Source organism: Pocillopora damicornis, chromosome 9, assembly GCF_964200805.1.
Source record: "Pocillopora damicornis chromosome 9, jaPocDami1.2, whole genome shotgun sequence".
NCBI lineage: Eukaryota > Metazoa > Cnidaria > Anthozoa > Scleractinia > Pocilloporidae > Pocillopora > Pocillopora damicornis.
In genome coordinates this window covers 1,597,591-1,618,767 of record NC_142678.1, presented here as the reverse complement: position 1 = coordinate 1,618,767, position 21,177 = coordinate 1,597,591, and the positions used below count along the sequence as shown (strand labels likewise).

The window sequence follows — 21,177 nt, the reverse complement described above, 5'->3', positions numbered from 1 at the left end:
GAAAATTAAAGAAGTTATCTTACGGATTTTGTTTTCCCTGAAAAGTTTTAAAATGATTGCGAACGTTGAGGGAAAGTTTCTACCTCTTTCTCTCTTCAGTTAACTATCGCAGGATTTACTTCATTCATTAAAAAAAAGCACGCTTTGTCGAAGTAGTGTTGTTTTACCCTGAGACCGAAGTAATGGCCTTTCCCTAAATTGAACTAAAATGAGACTGAGTCAGCGATGTCCATGTTTACATTAAGTCTGAAGCGGTAATGTAAAACGTGATGTAAAACCCGTCAAACATCAGAGAATTAAATTACGGACCGCAACTGTGTCGTGCGAACAAACTCAGGGTTAAAATGGATTTAGTCCTATTGCGGGATAAGTGAATCTCATTGTCTGGTCATGGTACTTTTCAGCGCAATGTTTTCATGCTTTCTACTCGATTCGTTCGAACTTCAGGATATGGTTTGTCTTCTAAAACACGGAACCACGTTCTCTACGCTCAACATCTCGAGGCGTACTTGCTGCTCGGGTTATGATGAACGTGGAAACTGAAGAATCAATCTCTGAAATTGATAGTCGTCACATTTTGCAAGAGGCGTCCGAGCTGCGATCGTATAATTAAACGGGTTCCTGGCAATTTGATCTCACAAGCATGCTGGTAAGCACATGGTTAGCGTAAAGTATTGTTGTTTCCATTTCTCGAACTCAAGAGCCGTTTTTGAAAGTCTGTTTCTGTTACCTTCCGAGATATTTTCTGCTGAATTAATTGAGTTACGATCTCGGAATTTCCTAAGTGATTATGAACGATCAATACGTATCGGCTCCATAATTTAGGGAGGTTTTGTTAACACAGTATCAGTTTACAATATGTGAACCATTTCTATAACCTGCTTGAATATTTTCTTTTAAAGTAATTGAGTCACACTCTCGGAATTTCATCAGTAATTAAGAACGATAAATCCGTATATGCAGCAAAAGTGAAGCACATTTTAAACATTCCATACGATTTTAGGAAAATATACTTAATTGACTCTTGATAAATTGGCCTGTTATAACTCGTTGATTATTTTATTATTTTGTAGCCCCAAAAGCCCGGCTTATGACTCTGGAGGTACTGAATTTGATATATTTGATACACAAGGCACCCTTCAAGGAGGAAGGTTAGAATAAAATCGCTTTTACGGCCGTATATTACACCCGGTTTACATATGTAGATAACTGCTCAAAAATACATATTAAAGCTGTATTCAGAAGCATAGACATGTTTGTAATATGCTTCGGCTTTATTTTTATTGTATGGGGTTTCTTTTTAAGTAACATTTATCCATTCCTTTGATTTCCTCCTTAACCTGCCTTAAGTTGAATTTTATGTTCTAATTCAAGTGTGAGAGGATAAAACAGAAGAGTTGCAGAGCTCTCTTTCCAGATTGAATATAGGTGCGAACGTCAGTAAACTAGTTGATGTCATATGCTTCTCCTGAATCTTTAATTTTATTGCCTGGTATTTTTCCACAAAGCCTCTTTTATATCCCTGTGTGCTAGCTAATGATTAGAATCTCAGTGAATAAATACGCCATATTTTAGTTGTTTTTGCAAATTACATCTTTAGTTTTTGGCATTTACTATTTTAAAATTCATAAATGGCATTCTCTTTTCATCCATGTAAAGAGATAGTACAAATTTCTTTAATTAAAATTTGAAACAATGGAAAAACCTGTTGCTATTAGCTTCATATGTCTGTAATGTTGAAATGTTCATGGGAAATGCTTTTCTTTGAAAGCGAGGATACAGAAGTTTTCAAAGCTGATGGAAATAAGCTGTTTGCAAGTAATAAAAAGCAGATTGACAATAATACCTTAATGCTCGACATGCTTCACTCAAACACGTCAGTTGTGTGTACCCATACCATTGAAGAGGTGTGCTTAAAAAGATTTTTTGGTGTGGCTGTTGTTCTTTGTTGATCTTTGTGGTCAAAAAAGCTACTAAAGGCACTGCAGCTTCAATTTGTATGTACACAAGGCACCCTCTAGGGTGGAAGAGTAGAAGACCATAGAATGATGTTTATTAGGTACTTGCACTTACCACAATTATAAATTCAAGCAATACTCTACATATAGAAAACTGATTACATGATGTCTTTAATACTTTACACCCTAACATCAGTATGCATATTCTCCATACTTTCGTCTATACATCTCCTAATGTACTGGCAAGGAGAATTTGTTTTAACAGTCCAGAGGTTCTCCGGCTGAATATCATTTCCTTTATTCTCATGACCTTAATGCTTGATTCCGGGATGATGTTGGAAAGAGAAATTAGATGCTATAGTCACTCTAAGGTATTAAAGTGTTCATAACTGTACACATTTTATATGCTCCTTGCATTTGTTGGCAACAATAGTGAATGTTGTTTGGAAAGCAAACAAACAAATAAACAGAAGACGGTAAAATGAGGTAAACTTTAAATTCAGTTTACCACATGATAGAAGAAACATCACAGAATACTTAAGGGAAACTTGGATTGTGCTAGGTAATTTCTTCTATTTCCCTTTATGTTTTTTATTCAAATAAAAGTTAATCAGTTGTAGGGTTTGCCTGCAATGTGTCAAATTACCAGAGTGGACTTGATTCTTCTGAGATGTAAGCTGGTAAAAGATATATACTAAGAATGGATGTCCATGGGTAAAAGCACACACCATCAAAGAAATCACACTGAAGTGGTGGTGGGATTGATTTGTGATATTAAAAATGTCAGAAGCAGGAAAAGCACATTGAGCTTTTTCCTATTCCTTAGTAAGTTAATTAGACTTTTAATTCTACATTCAAACTGGGTGAGATTGAATTAATTAATATCATGCTTCATTATGGTTTGTTAACATGGAAAGGTAATTGTTATTACGGTTTACAGATGTTTTGGTTGCCATCCTAATTAACTTTTTAACTCTTAGATCAAATTTGTAATTCTCCTTACTATCATCCATACAATTCTTACAATGTTAGTTCAGAGAATTTAGTATTGGATCAACTAATTATCCCCAAATTTATATTTGTCTTTCTTCCCATCACTTGTCTGGTTGATATTGTATTAATACAGTAGGGAAAAATTCTGTCTTGGTCACTTGTGGGAGTTAAAGGGTTAACATTCATGACAAAGTTTCATCTAACATAGAACGTTTCAAGAACTCTTTTCTTTTCTCTTCAATACCATTCACTATTTCTGGAGCACAATTAACCCTTTAACTCCCAAGATCACATTAGTAATTCTCCTTACTGTCTGCCATATAGTTCTTGTGATGTTAGTTTTGAGAATTTGGTATTGGATCAGCTAATAATTCCCTAATTAACATTTTTATTTATTATCGTCACTTATCTGCTTGATATTGTATTGATATTGTAAGGAGAAATTCTGTCTTGGTCACACATGAGAGTAAAAGGGTTAAAGGAAGCAGGTTTTCAAGAAAATTCTAACTTTTCATTTAGGGAATTATTTGAATATGTGAGTAACATTTGATGTTTTCACATGTAACCGGATAATAAGGCTGAAGATAGCTTCAAAAAGGAGTGAACTCCACTGTAACAGTCAGGTGACTAATTTAGAAACTTGAGCACTTATTAATTACACCTCGGCTTGCAATTCTGATGATTGAGGTTTGCTGGGGTAATTGAAATGTCAGTCCCCATGTGGAAACCTTCCACTTAACCTGTACAGTCGTATGCTATGAAATAACTTTAGAAAAACGCATTTGTGTTGGTAGAAGTATTTCAAGTACAGTACCACCTAGTAACAAAAATTAATGATTTCCTGTAAGCATAAATGTTTAGGAGAAGCTATGGTAGTAATTGACCTTTTTTTTGCTAGGATGCATAGGGTCTGATGGTTGTAATGTATATCTTTTAGCTTTTAAACTTTCAACTTTGTATTAATTTTAACTGTTTACCATTTCTATTTCTCTGTAACTTGAGCCCTCAAAAGTTGAAGCAGGTGAATCAATAACCTGACTTCCTTTGTTTGGGAATTGTGTGATTGTATAATTTTGCTGTGTAAATTACTACATTGTAACATGTAACATTATTATTCAGATTGCATTAAATACTCTTGCAGGTGTTGTGAAAAAGTTTGCTTAGCTTTTTCATTAGTATACATTTCTTTTTCTAAGAATCTTTTTTCTCTGGCCTGCGCTGTATCAGTTAATATTTATGTAATTAAAATAATCGCATGAAATCTTTCAGATGTATAGCACTTCATTTTCCCCTTATCCTCTTAACATTTCATTATGTGTAGGGAGTGGTATTGGCAATAAAATCTAAGTCAAATTAAAGTTTTGTGCGCAGCCTATGCATCAAATTTATATAATAAAATATTGTATCCTTCTTAAAACTAGTTTATCAAAATAAGAATAATGGTTTCCAGGTTTGAAAAAAGTCATTGCTTACTAAAATCCTCAGTTCCTTTGCCCTGACAGTCTTACCTGGTACGATTCTGGCGTATTGTTTTACTGACTCGCTGTGCTCACGTGTATACACTCCTATCAACTAGTGATGTCTTAACTCAGAGTAGTTCGTCGTCGTTTCTTTTAATTTTGGCTCATTTTCCCAAATAGAAATTATAAGTCACGCTCGATGGAAGAAAAAACAAAAAACATTCCCTATCTTCGAAAATTTGCTCAAAACACTAAGAACAACAACGAAGGTCCTGAGCTGTTTGAAGATACCGCTGACTAGCATGCGTGTTGATCGCTTTTCAAGTTGTGAGAACATCGTCACCAGGTTCCAGACCAAACCTCGTCTGGTTTCTTTTCCTCTTGAAGAAACTCTTGTACAGCCTGTACTAAAGAGTTTTATAACAGTTTTTATCCAGTTTAATAAAGAGCTGGAAAATAAATTAACAAGAGCTTCGCTTTTAGGCTTGGCTAAATCTATCTGTTCGAATAAATCCGACAGTGAAGATTCTTGTCAGAGTTTTCAATAAAAGCCAGTTACGTACAGAAGGTACGGTTGAACGGTTGCAAAATCAGGCCATGCGTTCAATATTGAATACCAATAAGAAAACTTGCTCACAAGAAATGCGATGTAAGTTAGGTCCTCTTACTTTAGGAAATCGTAGGCGTTTTTTGCGTACCTCATTGTCTTTTAAGATTGTACATAATATTAGTTGCCATGATCAACTGGTGGATTATCTTATACGTAGATCTCGTATGCATGACAGAAATTTACGTGATAAGAATTTATTGAATCTTCCCAAGGTCAAAACGAAAACTGGCCAAACAACTTTTCGGTATTCTGCAGCAGCAGATTGGAATAGTTTTCCTAAATACTTTAGAGAAATAACCTCTTCGAAGAGGTTTAAGACTAAGTTGTATGGTTATTTGAGAGATTTAAATGTTAAATCGCATCGTTGCTCGCTAACGTAGTTTTAGTATTGATTTTTTTTCAGTGGTCGATATTTTATTCATAGAGATAGAAGTTACAGAGAGTATTTTATTACAGCTACACATGGGTTGATACCAGCTTTTATTACGGTACTAGCTGATCCATTTTGTAGGGTGAATAAAGGTCTTCTTCTTTCTTCTAAAGGGTTAACGAAAAGATTATCTCGCTAAGAGAGGGAGAAGGGGGTGGTGGTTATGGGCCAACCAAAGACCCCTCTCCTCCTGATTCCCCCCCTCACCCACTTATGACATAGCTTAGCTTATGAAGAGTCAAGTGACCATTTACTGCCACCCCTTCCCCCTACCGGATGCAATGCTTGCAAAGCAGCCTATCTATACCCCGCCTCATTTATATTCTACACCCCGGGTAGAAAAGCACCGCGCGGACAACGTGTCTTGCCCAAGAACACAACACAATGACCCAGCCGGAAATTGCACCCAAACCTTCGGTAGCGGGGTCCACGCCACAGCCCTGGGCCACCTCGCTTCCCAAGAACAAGAAGAACAAATAATTACACCACACCTGTTTATTCTTTGGATAAACTGGAAGCTCCTCGTTCAAAGTCGCAGTAAACGTATTCTGCATCACTGGAGCATCCTTCTTTTTGATCTATCCAGTACTCGACTCAAGGGAAATTAAAAAAAAAAAAAAAGAAAATAAAGGAAAGAAAAAAGAAAAGGAAAACAGGAGATGATATGATTCTTGTCACTTCTGTCTCTGAGCAAGATTTGATTCGTGTCTTACATGTTTTGCCAGAGCTCAAGGGTAGTCCCTTCAGAAATAGATAGTCTTTATTGTCAATATAGTTAAGGATTTTCTCCTCAATAAAAGTTCGCCCTCAAAATTATTTTTGCAAGCAAAGAAGCCATTAGAGATGCTCGCATGGACTGTAAGATAATCTCCACATGTTTGGTCGTATTTACTCACCGCTAGGATAATCAGAATGTTTAAGGTTAAGTTCCCTAAGAGATAGAGCAGGATTTGTCCCGTTGCTATTTTAAGATTTATGACTAGCATCTAATTCCTCCACACAATTTTACTTCTGAATCAAACATTAAAGTCACAAGAAAAGAGAAAATGATCACCAATGAAACAAAGTCTTGATTGTCGAGCAAATTCCTTTAATCAGCCCTTTAGGAAATTTATGGAGAACAGTACAGAGAATACGCATACTAATATTGAGGTGTCAAGGGTTCAGGCAAGGGTGCAAGGAACATGTATTTCACAATGAAGAGGTCCTTATGTTGGGGATCACTCTCTATATTCTCGTGACCTTAATGTGTGATTCAGGGGTGATGATGTAAGGAGAACTAAGATGCGAGTCACTCGTAAGGGTCTAAGGTTTTATGTGTCTATAATTTGTGTTTGAAATACTCATTAACTACTGCAGCTACAGTGCTTCATAATAGACATTGTCTCTTGTGTTGAGTATAGTCTAAATCCTGGACCTTTATTTTGTTGGGTCTGATGTGAGTACGTCTAAAAGTAACCAAAATATATTCAACACAAAAAACAAGGAAAAAATAAAAAAATATAAAAGAAAAATAGCAGGATAACATCATTATTTCTTACCCAACCAAGAGGTATTTTCCCAGGAAGTCCCGGCATGAAAGAAAATCAAATCGAGGTAAGTCAGCTGATCGTGAAGTTTGATCTTGTAGTGTGATAGTACCAGAGAGAAAAGTCCCAAAAATTACTGCTGCTGGTGAAAAAGACTGAAATTTAAACAACAAGAGCAGAAATTGTCACACGAATATTCCTTCCATTTCCTGCACCTTAGGGAAATCGGCAAGCAAAAGGCACAAGCTGGCATGGTTGACATAGGATTATCTTATTCTTTTGCATCTTTTGTATATGAGCACAATGTTAGTTACAATTCTTTGAGCTTTGCCCTTATCATTTCGTCCGTCGAAATTCAGTTTAGGCCGTCGGAAGCTACTTTGATTCGGGGCTCGTATGGCGGGTTTAGACTAATCGCGCGCGGGCATTCTATAATTCTATAATTTGATCATTTTTGATCTTAAGTCCCAAGCACTTGCTGACGTTATTCGATGTTTAATGTTTTAGTACAATTAGTAGCATTTGCAGTTCATTGATCCCGAGGACTGGTGCCTGGGGTGCACAGGAAGCGGAAGTCGTATTGTAATCCATGTCGGTTCTACTACCTCTCATTAGGCAAGGCTACAAAATGGCGTCAGCCATGCCAGTCTTGCCAGATCCGAACGAAAACTCGCAGCGCTCTCACAGAAGTGATGGGACAGAACCAGTGGCAATTGCAAGAGACCGTTCCTTGCAGAATACAAAAGGAAAGTACAAAAGGAGAGGAACAATTGATACGAAGAATGTCTCTTGATACTCGAGCGCACTAATCAGTTTCCTGATCAGCCTCTGATCGTCAGAGGAACGAAAATTTTCTCTGATGTTGCAAGCAGATTATATCGTCAGAAACACACAAGATCAAAAGAAAAGATTACGATATCAAAGTTGAAAGAACAGTCTATAGCCGAGTTAATACAGCACACTACCTTTAGCTGAGCAAGCATGCAGACAAAAAGTAAGGGAGGAATTTCTGAAGGCAGGGATTCCGATCAGCAAGATCGACAAGCTGCGTTCTCTGTTAAAGAAAAATGGCCATCGCCTTACTAGTAGCTCTAACCTTGGGCGATATATTACCCTTATTTGCAAGCAAGAAGTGGAAAGGATAAAGAAGGAACTGTCTTTACCAGGACAAGAATATATGACAAGAGACGTGACAGTGATACTCAACGGGAGTACCAGACAAGGTGAGGCCATTGCGATAATCGTTCGTTTTATTGAAGACGGATAGGTGATACCGCAGCGTTTAATAAGGATTGATGTTTTCTAGAAGTCAGTGAATGCCAATGAGCTAACTAGAGTCCTGAACGAGGACCTGTGCGTCGAAGTTGAGATTGGACCTAACTCTCTACCAGCAGCTATGAGGGACAGGGCTGGTGTAAATCAAGCGACGCTGAACAGAATACAATGTATCTTTCCAAATTTGTTGAACGTTGTGTGTTTTTCCCATACGCTCGATAATGTGGGCAGCCATCTGATGATTCTAACTCTTCAGGAGTTTGGAAACCTGCGAATCCGATTGTTTCACAGCTACCGAGCTAAACTGGTGTGGAAAGATCTAACAGGCTGGAAGTCAAAATCCTACTGCGAAACTCGCTGGGGTCAAACTGGGAGGTGTACAAGCAGCTACTGGAGCAGTTTGGGGACGTTCCAAGATTTCTTCAGGAGGCCACAGCAGAGAAAATCTCCCCAAACATTGTGCCGAAACTACAAAATTTAGTATCAGATTCTGGGTCCCTTGTCAACCTCAAGCTGGAGCTTGCTGTGACCATTGATGCTGGGGAACATTTTGTCAAGGCTACGTACTTCTTAGAAAGAGATGGTTCTATTGTGTTTTCATGCTGTGAAAAGCTGAAGGCCGTTGCTGAGACTTTTCAGGCGCCACATTTTCCAAATGTGCGTGCAATGGTGGCTGCAGTTGTCAATGAAGATCCAAATCATAACACAGCTGCCCTGGAACAGAAAGCCAAGGCTTGCGTATAGCCAGCGATTCATTGGCATCTACGGAAGATCAATGTGGATCTTTACGGCCTCTAAAGCTGCAGGAGTGATGTGCCCGTGACTATTGGCTGGTTGAGACCAACACGGGCTAGCGTAGAAGCCCTCAGGATTTTTCCATTACTCGACAATGAGGCTACAATAGACGGTCTTGCCAGAGAGCTGCCACAGTACATCGCTGCTACTGAGGATGTGGCTATTGAATACGAGGGAAGAGAAGTTGAGTGGTGGAATGTCTACGAAGAGAGGCTTCCTAATTAGTCTTCTGCAGTTAAGAAAGTCTTGCTTGTTCAACCTTCGTCTGCTGCCGCAGAAAGAGTTTTTAGCCTGTTATCGGCGTCTTTCCATGAGCAGCAAGAGAATGCACTTTCTGACTACTTGCAAGCAATTGCAATGCCGCAATATAACAATCGCAGATAAGCTACATGAGAGTATAGACTTTTACTGGTGTGCATGTAAACCTGAACCACAAGACCAACGGCTTCTAATAAACAATATATTTTTTGAACTTATTTGCAATTTTTTCAAAGAGCATAATTTTAAAAAGATGGCATAATTTGGAAAATCGAGCGTAATTCTAGCATAATTTGACCAAAAAAAGAGCAGTGCTACTAGCATAATATCCTACTTTAATTAGCACAATCTATAAAAGCCTCGCTAGGCGCGGTGGTGGCCCGCTTGAATGACAGAAACAGGATAGCTAATTTTACCGAAAAACTGGCACATTAGCACTAATTTGTCGGGAAAATTAGAGTCGTCATTGCATAAACTATAAATTTGGAGAAACTGTAAAAAAATGGTATCGAGCTTTTGACGTGTGATGGATGCGAGGATGAATACAACAAGTAAATGTGCGAGTCTGCAGGCCTATGAAAAAGGCTGGGACACATGTTTCAAAAATGTTCAAATGATTCTGACCTTTTCTTTTTTTTCCACTCTCCTCAAACTAAAAGTTGTTTTTGTCCAGCGGAGCGAGAGGATCGCGATGAAAACTTGAAATTTCACGGGGCCGTGACTGCAAACATTTACCTTATTATTGTCACCTTAAACTTTGGGATTACTTCACCCATCTAATTCACGATTCTTTTGAAATGCCATTTACCGTATGTCCCAACAGAGAACTTTAATTTTTAAGCCTCATGGCAAGAAAGAATAAAATTAGTACTCATTCGAAAAGGACCAAGGGTGAAAAGTTTACATTCTACTTTTTCCTTTACTCTGCATTACGGAATGTATTTTGGAAGATCTTTCGACGTAAGAAAAAATGTGTATCTATGTACAGATGTATCCATTTGTCTATAACGTTTTTTCAAAAAAAATTATTAAAATCTGGAAATGAGAAACAAGGATAATTTAGCGATGCCAATAAAGCATAGCGTTGTGAAGGTTCTACTGCTGCGCGCACTTGCCTGATGTAGCTGATGCACATGATATACGCACGGTTGAGACTGAATAAATAGGCCTATTGTAAGAAATCTCTGAGCCTAACGTTGATTAATGTTTAGCGTTTTTCTGGAGAGCTTCATTAGCGAAATGCGAGTTGATCCCAGCTATTGTTTTTACTAGTTTCAAAACAACGCGTTTCGCCCAAAGGGGTGAATAATGTTCACTAGAAATAGCCAACCAATCAGATTACTCTTTGAAATCACCAATTATCATATAGTGAAATGTAGTAAACGATTGCGTGGGAGGGGCAGACAGGAGAATATTAAGCTCGAGGTCATGAAAAACGGGCAGAGCGTTCCTACGTCTATCCATTATGACCGAGAACCAATAACTTTCCCGATCGGCCGATCTAACATAATCGATAACCATTTTGTCACATGGACGCCGCCGTTTCTCTTTGTCTACCTTGTTTCTTGAAAAATATTTTATCATTAAATCTCCGTTTAGGGCCGATGGTGCTGACAGGGCCAGAGAAGAAGTCTTGTTTCATCGCACGGCGCGGCGAGAAGAGAAAAGAAAGGAAGAAGGAGAAACAGCGGCGGTCATCAGATAAAATGCTAATTGCTGAGTAAGTAATGTATTCGTCTGACGAGGCGTGTGTGGACAAACAGCTCGTGTCCAGTCCATTACAGGCGCCCTAGAAGATGCGCATGAGAAAGAAAAAGAAAAGAACAAAGATAATAGTACCATGGGCTACACAATGAAACGATCGTGAACGCTCTTCTATTCAGTCGCACAAAATTAAGCCACTGAAAATAGATTTCGAAAATCTTAATGAAAAAACAAAAAGTGAAAACCAACAAAATAATTTAAAAGTAGTAGCAATTGCTTAGCAGTGTTCAACGTGCACGGGAGATTCCGTTGTTTCTACTGCTCTGAAAACTGAGTGCAGCTAAAACTTTAGGTGACCACGCCAACTTGACTAAGTATAAAATAAGTTTAAACGAGCAATAAGGGAAATGGAAAGTAGACTTGTAAAGCCTTCCACGGCTTAATTCAGCAGTGCTAGGCCCAAGACAGAGGAAACGGCCAACAGGATGGTGTTGGCAGCGAAATGTGAGCTTGTGTTACATCCGTCTTCAGAACAGCAGCCAATCGCGCAATGGTAGTCCTTCCGAGCATCTTCCAATTTATCACAAGCGGTCTTCATGGTGTCACAGAGCGATTGGTAAGTACATCCACTCGAAACCAAGGCAACGTGATCTTCGGCTTTATACCAATGTCTGATGCATCTATCGCCGGTCAAACACGTCATTAAAAAGTTGGCTTTGTCTGCCTCCAACTTGCTCTTCTTACATGAGTCTTCAGTACCCACGCAGACATAACATTTTAAAGCAAAAGCTGACGAATTAAAAAGAAAATGATTAGAAAAAAATTGTTCAGGTAGCACGTTACTTACACTTTTCTCTCTCGGGTTTAAAGACCTAGCAAGCGGAAATTAGCGTGAGTCCCATGGGTGTCCGCCTTTATAGATTCCACTGTTTGTGTCTGCTCTCCGATACAGTCCTCATAAAATTTTGGAACATTTAATTTGCGTTGAAGAAAGCGACGTCAAAGCAAAGTGTCCTTTGAAGTGAATTGAATGAATGTACACCCTGGGAGGTGAGTAGGGGAAGGGGGAATTCCCTTGATAGGGTTAACGAGGCACGTATTGCAATTGCCCAATAAAGCATGGCTCTCTGAGTAGCATTAGAGATGGCCGTAACACCATCGCCAATACTATTTTGAAAAAGTTGTCTCACACAAAGCCATCTCAACTATACTACTTTCCATTTTATGGAAATAATTAATGGAAACAATTTTATGGAATAATTTTATGGAAATAATTTTATGGAAATAATTTTATGGAAATAATTTTATGGATGCAAAGGATGGTAATCATCATTTTTAACTCGTGAATTGCGCGCATGCGCAAGAGCGAGTTATAGATACCATGTGGGGAATGGCATTCACTCGCTCGCTCGATTGGTCGATTCCTGTAAACTTTTTTTTAGATTTAAGGCTTTTGAGTGCATTTGATAGTTTTTAGCGAGCAATAAACAGAAGAAATGGCGACATTTGTTGCTAAGAATAGTGGTGGGGTGAAAAAGAAGCCAATGATAATCTTAAGAGTTTTTTTTTCGTTTTAGTTTCAACAAGCGGCGCCAGCGACTGGCAGGCATGCAAGGATTCACACTGAAATAACAGAACAACCTTCGTTTTTCATAAAATTGTAATTTACAATCCTTGAACTCAAAAACAATCCGAAGATTCATCGAAAATATTACTTACTGCGAAGCGCTCGTAGTTTACAGATGTTCAAAAGCTTTTTCTGTTATGGCGTGAGATTGAGGACAAAATTGATCATTACGTTTCGTCGCGTGTGTTTTTCCTGTGTGAAGCAACAAAAGATGCCGGCGACTGACGAAATTACAAGTTAACACGAAAATCAAATAACACCTAAACAAACAATTTTAGCTACCGATTTTCAGTGAATTTTTAAAGAACAATTTTCTTTTAAGTTTCAAGACAATTTGAAGATTCAACATACATACAACGTACTAAAATGCGAGAGTTACGCACCACAAAATTGATAAATAGGCCTGAAATGAAATTCTATCTTGTTATTGATTATACGTTGCCTAGCACGTGACTTAAATCTACCCAGGCGGAGATCCAAAATGACGGTGGCAGGCTTGGCTTAGTTATATCACTAAAAACTCGTTCCAGTTTGTCTCATTTGATAAAGAGGGAATCGTTAATGTTTTCATTAAGACAGTATTGCCTTGATTTTCTATTATTTACAACGAAAGACAGTAAATTTCACTTTTCACCCACATTTACTTCCAACCTTTTCTTTTGAACCAGAAACAAAAATGATAGACGTTTAAAACACATGACATCATCCACCTTGTCAAATGTAATAGCATGATCATTTCAATTGTAACGCCTTCTTATCCCAACGTTACTTTGTTTCTTTGCTACATTAGCGAATACTGAACTACTGCTCGTACTCTAGATATGACAATCAACCACAAAATTCCCTAAACCAGATAACATTAAACATAATCTAAAAAATCATGTGTCAATTCACGAGTTTGCTCACAGAGCACTTTGATTATAGAATCACTTTTATGATATCAAAGCGATGGAATACTACAGGAGACAAATGACATGATCTCACATCATTTTCCCACTGCGTAACATTCTCAGAAAAACAGGAAGTTGATGATGTAATACAACAGGGACTTGCCCGAGGGAACGAGTCTTAGCATTGCTATTGTTTCGAGGTCATATAATAGTCGCATGATTTTTTCGATCAATCAACAAGTGTCTGATGCATCATACATAAAACCAGCTCCTGAGAAGTGATGGTGGCTTTTACGCGCCAGAATTGAAATAGTGGTTTCTCACGCGTCGGAATTGATGGTGCACACCACTGTTTTTGAAGATTGTGGCTCTAGAAGAATCTCATATAGAACGATTGATTGTAATGATGCAATTTATGGGGAATTTAAACATCTAAATGTTGAACAGATTTATTGTCCTTTTTCAGTAATGAAGAACTTCAAGAACACACAATAAAAAGTGAGCCATTTTGTGAAAATATGAAACTTGAAAACGATAATGGAGAATTTGTTTGTGTATATTTCGGTCAGGTTGATAGATATGATACTGTTAATAAATTTGTTGATTTTTATGATAATAGACATAACATAATCCAAAAGTCCGTTTATCATCGAAAGTATCACATTCAGAACACAATCTTCGATAAATGCTAAAGGTACAATATACAAATATCAACGAACGATTAAAATAAGATATTAGATATTTTTGAAAAGATCGAGAGTGTGTTACCTCAGATTAATGCTGATCGTAAAAGATTGATCAACGTCAATTTCACTTTAAAACGAACAATCAAAATGATAAAATTACAATACAAAAATATACCAATATACAATCAAAAAGAACATCAGCATTTTATATACAATATTGGAGTTGAGTTAAAAAACTATTTGGGGATGATATCAAAACTAATATTCGTAGAGTGAATTTTTGTGAATACTCCTCATTCCATTTGTCATCCGAAGGATACGTAACATCAAAAACCCTTGGCCGAGTCAAATAATCTTGATAGATAGATAGATAATCTTTATTCACTCACGGACAATTCGTCAGCCATAAAAACATTCAAATATATAAACATGCATTAAATGGATAAGAGAGTATAAAAACTATACTTAAGGCACAAACCTAACTAAATATGCTTTCCACGAATGCTGTGCTTGAGTACTTAAGAGCGCATGTCTGTAAAAATTTAACATATCGCGGTAAGGGTGGAAAATTCGATTTCTTTCTTATTTTAATGTTAGATAGGCTAGGCTATAACTAAAATCACTGGATACTTTTTTTGGCGAAATATCTTTTTATTTCAGAAAAAAATACAAATAACGAAATTCCGTTAATATTCCTTTCGTACTTATTAGGGGTGTTTTTCTTTCCACTAAAATTGCAAGGAATACCCTAATAGCATGAAAGTGAACCTTTGGTACATTTTTACTGCACCATGCTACAAAACGCAGTGGTGGGGATGTGTGGCTTATGTGAGGCAGGGGTGCTATGTTCCGTGGTCAATGGGTGGGGCTTGCAAAAAATGGGGTGGTACTATTAACCACTGTTAACAGACCCAACTACCGTTTAAAACCTTAAACTTGAGAGGGGCCGACATATGTGCGCTCGGCACAAAATAAGGTCGATCTCATCTTCAGGACCGGTAAATTTGAAAGCCGACTTATGACTTGCGATATTCTTGGTGCATGAAAGTAAAGGAACAATTTCCGTTTCACGCTTTCGATCTCTAGTGTTGTAACAACAAACTCCGCCAATAAGCGACTTGAACGAACAACAACCTCCTATTTTTTTATGTAACAAAGTAGACAGTGTAAGTTAGTATTTGGGAAAAACAAAGTCCGAAGCCCCGCCTCTAAGCAAACAATAGGGATCGTGTAATTACCAGGTTTTGTTTACTTAGGCTTAAATTTTTTAGCAGGTACAAAATTTAGCTTGTTGACGAGTATTAGCCAAAGGCCCGATCTCCGCGACTTATATGTAAGAGATTTCGATGTTCACAAGAACAAAAAATCTGAGCAGCAGAGTGACGTCTTTTTTCTTTCCCCTTCCCTTACCCCCTAAAAAATAACTTTCCATTGTATGATTTGCATTGCGTGGCGACTCTCCGTATACAACACCACGTTGACTGCTACATATGTGTAGTGCCACTTTCAAAAGTATCGATCAGATCTACTGCACCACAAACCGAACAACACTCACATTCAACTGAACCGCTGGATAAGATGCCACAGTGCAGAAAGATGTCAAACGTTTTACAACGAAGGTTGATGACAGTTCGCAGATTATCAGGCAGTTTCATCGAACGTTATAAATACGACGAGCGACAAGATAACCACAGTAAAATGGTCTTCGGATCTTTCTTCTACGGCGAATGAGGTTAGAGCATTTGAAAATGTGTACCCATGTACATTTTCCGGCCTCATATGGGTTGAAACATATTAAAATATGTGTGCGACTCGCGACTGGAGTGTTGACCGCGAAAGGTCAAATAACTGCTTTGACGGACTTTGAAAAGCTTTTGTATCGCTCTCAATCATTTGCCCAAACAAATTTTTATAGTAATATTGAGAACATCTTTTCGCAATTCTACCGTCAAAAGCTTCATCCATTTGAAGGTTTAGCACATGCTGAAAATTAACTTTACTCTCAAAGTACTTTTACTGAACAGAAATGTATGCTTACGAATTTAAATTATTTTAGATGCAAAGAGGAACGCATTGTTTACAAAAATCGTTTTGGGAGGTCTTATGAGGTTGAAAAAGAAGATTTGAATGTTAAAAAGACAAGATAGTGATTCGTTTTTGAACGCGAAGCCCTCAAACTCGTGCAATAATTTTCTGCTAAAAATGACGATTTTAACGGAATTTTGTTATTTGTATTTTTCTCTGAAATAAAAAGATATTTCGCCAAAAAAAGTATCCAGTGATTTTAGTTATAGTCTAGCCTATCTAATAGTAAAATAAGAAAGAAATCGAATTTTTCACCCTTGCCGCGAAATTTAGGATTTGTCTGATTTTTACAGAAAAGCGCCCTTAAAGTACTTCTTTAATTAAACGCTTAAATAACCAAAAGGACTCTGCTTGTCCAATTTCACGAGGAAGTCTGTCAAATCAATATGACATAACTTTTCTGTGACTCTGAGTTTCACGCTTACGCGATCATCAGACAGATTTCCTGATCGCAATCACTTGGCGCGATCTCATCATGGAGGCCGAAGTCTTCGATCGATAGGCTGAGCTTTCTAGAGTTACGGGATTCAATCTCGACCCCAAAAAGAAATGGTATGTGCTAAAAAAAAGTTATTGTGGAATTAGGCCGAATGCTTTTGCAAAGACCGAAATGTTTGGTCGATTTCCCGATGACTGCAATATGTTTTGTCCCGCCAGCAGGTTTCAAGCGCGCAAACAAAGGCTGTTTGTTCAGCACAAAGTATGTACTTATTTCCGCAACATTTTGGATAAAATAATTTCGCATAAAATTTCATTTAGTGTCCTAAAGAAGATCAAGTTAAGCCTAAATCCAAACTACAGTCATATATCCTCAATACTGCAAAGAAAAAACATGAAAAAGCGGTAGGACTGAGTTATGATTCTGAACAAATCAAGTATAGCCTAAATCATAGTCCATCTATAGCACAGAGATTGTTTAGAGGCAATTAAAACTAACCGAGATCTGCATGATTTCCGTATTGGATTTCTTCCCCCGATTCAACTAAAAAATGATATATTTCAATAAAAAAAAACATAAACGAAAGCTGTTACACGCATTTTCAAGGTTTACTATACGGTTCACGGATAAAAAGCCTGTCATTCTAGCGGCCCAAGGCAAGCAAAATACTCGACAGTTATAAACTCCTCGTCGTGCTACACGGAAAATGTACAGCCACGCCAAATTTATGCATAGCATGGTCACTATGGGCGTATAGTAGAAGGTGACAGACAAATGGTCCGGAGGCGTATATACCCCCTATGTGCTCCTTGTCCACAAATCATTTCATTCAGTGTTATCGGTATAATTACGTTACTTTGCGGATTTAATTACGTCGCTAAACAGGAACAGAAAATGTCATACATCTAGTTATCCTAGTCAGATGAGGAAAGATGATTGCCCGTCTTCAAAAATGGAAGGTGTTCCACAGAAGTGATCCATGAACTGTACGCACGGTTGTAATTTATGGACCCCCAGTTCATGTCTTGTAAATTTGTGATAGATCCTTGACAAAGCGCAATCGTGTTATGGGCTTGTGTAAAGCATATTATGAAACCGGTTTAACCGGATAAAGCAACTGCGAAATCACCCTTTGGCGCATTGAGCCGACATATAAAATGTCAATCCATAAATGTCATTGCGTGTAATGAAAATACTCAGATTTCTCTCAAAGTTTCAAATTAGTTTTACATATTTTTGACGTTGTCGAATATCGTCCACATCCATGGTCAAAAATTTCTTTGCGTGACATTTTCAAGTTTTCTGTAGCAGTACATTTGTGATATAACACGAAAATTCAAACTCCGTCATTAGATATGAACCACATAATGAGTTGATTGCTGTTCACTCTGATTGTCGTTGTTTTGAGAACTGCACACGGTGAGTACTGGGCAACTTTAAAACTAAAGAAATTGCGCCTAAATTTGGAAATGTTCACGCGTCAGCTTAAATTGAGCACCTGTGGGATAATTATTGATCATCTTGTTAAAATTAAGAGTGATCCAAGGTGATCTACGAACTAGGCGCATGGTGAAAGTTCAAACTCTCGCTACTTTGGCAAATTATTGACCTTGGATACAATAAGATCTACATCCGTTTGCGATCAGGGTATTGCGGTCTTTCCGTCGCTGCCAACGTACGCTCTGAAATTACGACTATATTGTGGTTCTTTATTCGGCGAAGAAAAAACTTAAAAGTCAAATGGGACTGAATTGTGGCCTAAAGAAGATCAAGTTAAGCCTAAATCCAAACTACATTCATATATCCCCAATATTGTAAAGAACAAACTTGAAAGAGCGGTAAGACTGAGTTATGATTATGAACGAATCAAGTAGAGCCTAAATCATAGTCCATCCATAGCAAAGAAATCGTTTTGAGACAATGAAAACGAACTGAAATCTGAATGATTTCCATACTGGATTTCTTCCCCCAGTTCAATTTAAGATAGTATATTTTAATACGAAAACATAAACGAAAGCTGTTACACGCATTTTCAAGGTTTACTATACGGTTCACGGATAAAAAGCCTGTCATGCTAGCAGCCCAAGGCAAGCAAAATACTCGACAGTTATTTTGCGGCCGTTTGATGTGTTTCAGTGTCGCATTATTCAGCGATGCTTGTAATGAGACACAAAATTTCCTGAGGGATAAATCTACATTTCAAACTCCAAAGTTGTACAGTACTCACCATGTGCAGCCATCAGAACGACAACAGTCAGAGCGAACAGCAAACGATTCATTTTTGAGGCTCCTATCTTGTGTCGAAATTGAACTCTTCGTGCTACACGGAAAATGTACAGCCACGCCAAATTTATGCATAGTATGGTCACTGTTGTTGTTGTTGGCAACCGTCTGTCTCGGAAGACAATGGAAATCTGCACCAAAGAAGTAGAATCATGTCAAGCTGCACCGCCGGCTGTGGCTGTGAAGCCCAATACGGGAGCCGCAGACCCGCTGGCATTTTGTGCAGGTAAAGTCATTTGTGGGGGTTGGTTGAATGGGGGCAGACTGGAGCCTCTGTCGCCTGTGAGTCCTCTTCACCTCCCACTGGCTCTCCCTCTTCAACTCGGCTTGTTTGACGCCGGCCTTGACAGTCGATCGCCAGAGTGTACGGTCGGCTGTTGCTGACTCAAGGTTTCCAGGGCTGATGCTGCAGGTCTTCAAGTCACGCTTGCAGACATCCTTGTAGCGCAGAGTTGGTCGTCCTGTTGGCCGCGTCCCTGTGGCGAGCTCACCGTACATGATGTCCTTTGGGATGCGTCCATCATCCATTCTGCATACATGGCCGAGCCAGCGCAGTCGCCTCTGGGTCAGCATGGCATACATGCTGGGTAGACCTGCCCGTGATAGGACCTCTGCATTTGTGATGCGGTCTTGCCAGGTGATGCCAAGGAGTCGTCTAAGGCAGCGCATGTGAAAGGCATTCAACCTGCGTTCTTGGCGGGAGTAGAGGGTCCATGTCTCACTACCGTAGAGAAGGGTGCTCAGTACGCAGGCTTGGTACACCTTCATCTTTGTGTTGATGGTCAACAGGGAATTGTCCCAAACTCTCTTTTCGAGGCGAGCCATTGCCGTTGCTGCTTTTCCTATCCGAACATTGAGCTCAGAGTCCAGGGATAGGTTGCTGGAGATGCAGGAGCCAAGGTAGGTGAAGTTGTCGACTACCTCTAAGGCGTGCTCGCCAATGGTGATGTGTGGGGTGACGCTGACACCTTGGCCCATGATGTTAGTCTTTTTCAGGCTGATGGTTAGGCCAAAGTCATTACAGGCTTCCGCAAAGCGTGTGATGAGCCGCTGCAGTGCCTCCTCGGAGTGGGCGGTGAGGGCAGCATCATCCGCAAACAACATTTCCCTGATGAGAACTCTGCGCACCTTGGTCTTAGCACGGAGGCGGGCCAAGTTGAAGAGGTTCCCGTCGCTCCTGGTGTGGAGGAAGATGCCATCTTCAGACTCACGGAAGGCATAGCGTAAGAGAAGGGAGAAGAACACTCCGAAAAGTGTCGGGGCCAGGACACACCCTTGCTTCACGCCGTTCTTGATTGGAAAGGGGTCTGAGGATGATCCGTCAAACTGGACTGTACCGTACATGTCATCGTGGAAGGATGTGATCATCTTCAGGAGCTTTGGCGGACACCCAATTCTTTATATAAAAGGTAACAGACAAACGTAAATGGTCCGGGAGGCATATACCACCCAGTGTTCCTTGTCCACTAATCCTTCCATTCAATATTATTGATGTCATTCAATACTTTGCGTCGCTGAATAGGAGCACAAAATGCCAAACATCTGATTATCCTAGTCAGATGTTGAATAATGATTACCCATCTTCATTTTTTCCTTTTAAGCGTGGCAGTGTCACAGTGCTTGCAGCAGGGCGGAGAGAGATATTTGTAATAAAATGATGAAGTCGGTTATTTACTAAAAGAGTTTTTCATACCAAGAGATTCATTGCTGCCAAGATACTTGTCCTAACCCGCGGTAAATTTCTGATAACATTGCTAAGGTCACTGAAGAAATACGAAATTACCCACACACGCACATGGTAAACAAGTGCGACAGTCATGATTACTTGCAGACTCAGAGCTAACTGAGAAATACACACTGGGTAAAATGCCAAATTTTAGTGTCATTTTTAAGTAAAATTAAACAACTATTAAACCCAAAGACAAATTTAAGCCATGTTTACTAAACTTAAACATGACTTAAAAATGTACCTTTGTTTAGGCGAGGTTTAAGCATTCTTAAATGCAAATTAAATCGACATTGAGATTTAAGCTATGTTTAAGTCATTTTAACCGTACTTAAATCCTTTGAAGGATTTAGGGTTACTTTAAACCACCTTAAATCTAACGTTAAACCTACTGGGGAGATTTAAGGTCTAGTTAAAGGAGCCTTAAAT

The 21,177-nt window shown here is 38.7% G+C and overlaps 1 protein-coding gene and 1 pseudogene across 1 annotated transcript; one reads left to right on the top strand and one right to left on the bottom strand.

Moving 5' to 3' along the window:
- Positions 1 to 7,569: 7,569 nt before the first annotated feature.
- On the top strand, positions 7,570 to 9,434 carry LOC149039568 (uncharacterized; annotated as a pseudogene).
- Positions 9,435 to 11,216: 1,782 nt separating this feature from the next.
- On the bottom strand, positions 11,217 to 19,108 carry LOC149039567 (uncharacterized). The gene is made up of 2 exons (XM_089181706.1): positions 18,967 to 19,108; positions 11,217 to 11,801 (listed from the first exon to the last, which is right to left on the bottom strand). Exons 1-2 carry the CDS (start codon positions 19,016 to 19,018, stop codon positions 11,452 to 11,454), a joined length of 402 nt encoding a protein of 133 aa, XP_089037832.1. The 5' UTR covers positions 19,019 to 19,108; the 3' UTR covers positions 11,217 to 11,451.
- Between the last annotated feature and the right edge of the window lie 2,069 nt (positions 19,109 to 21,177).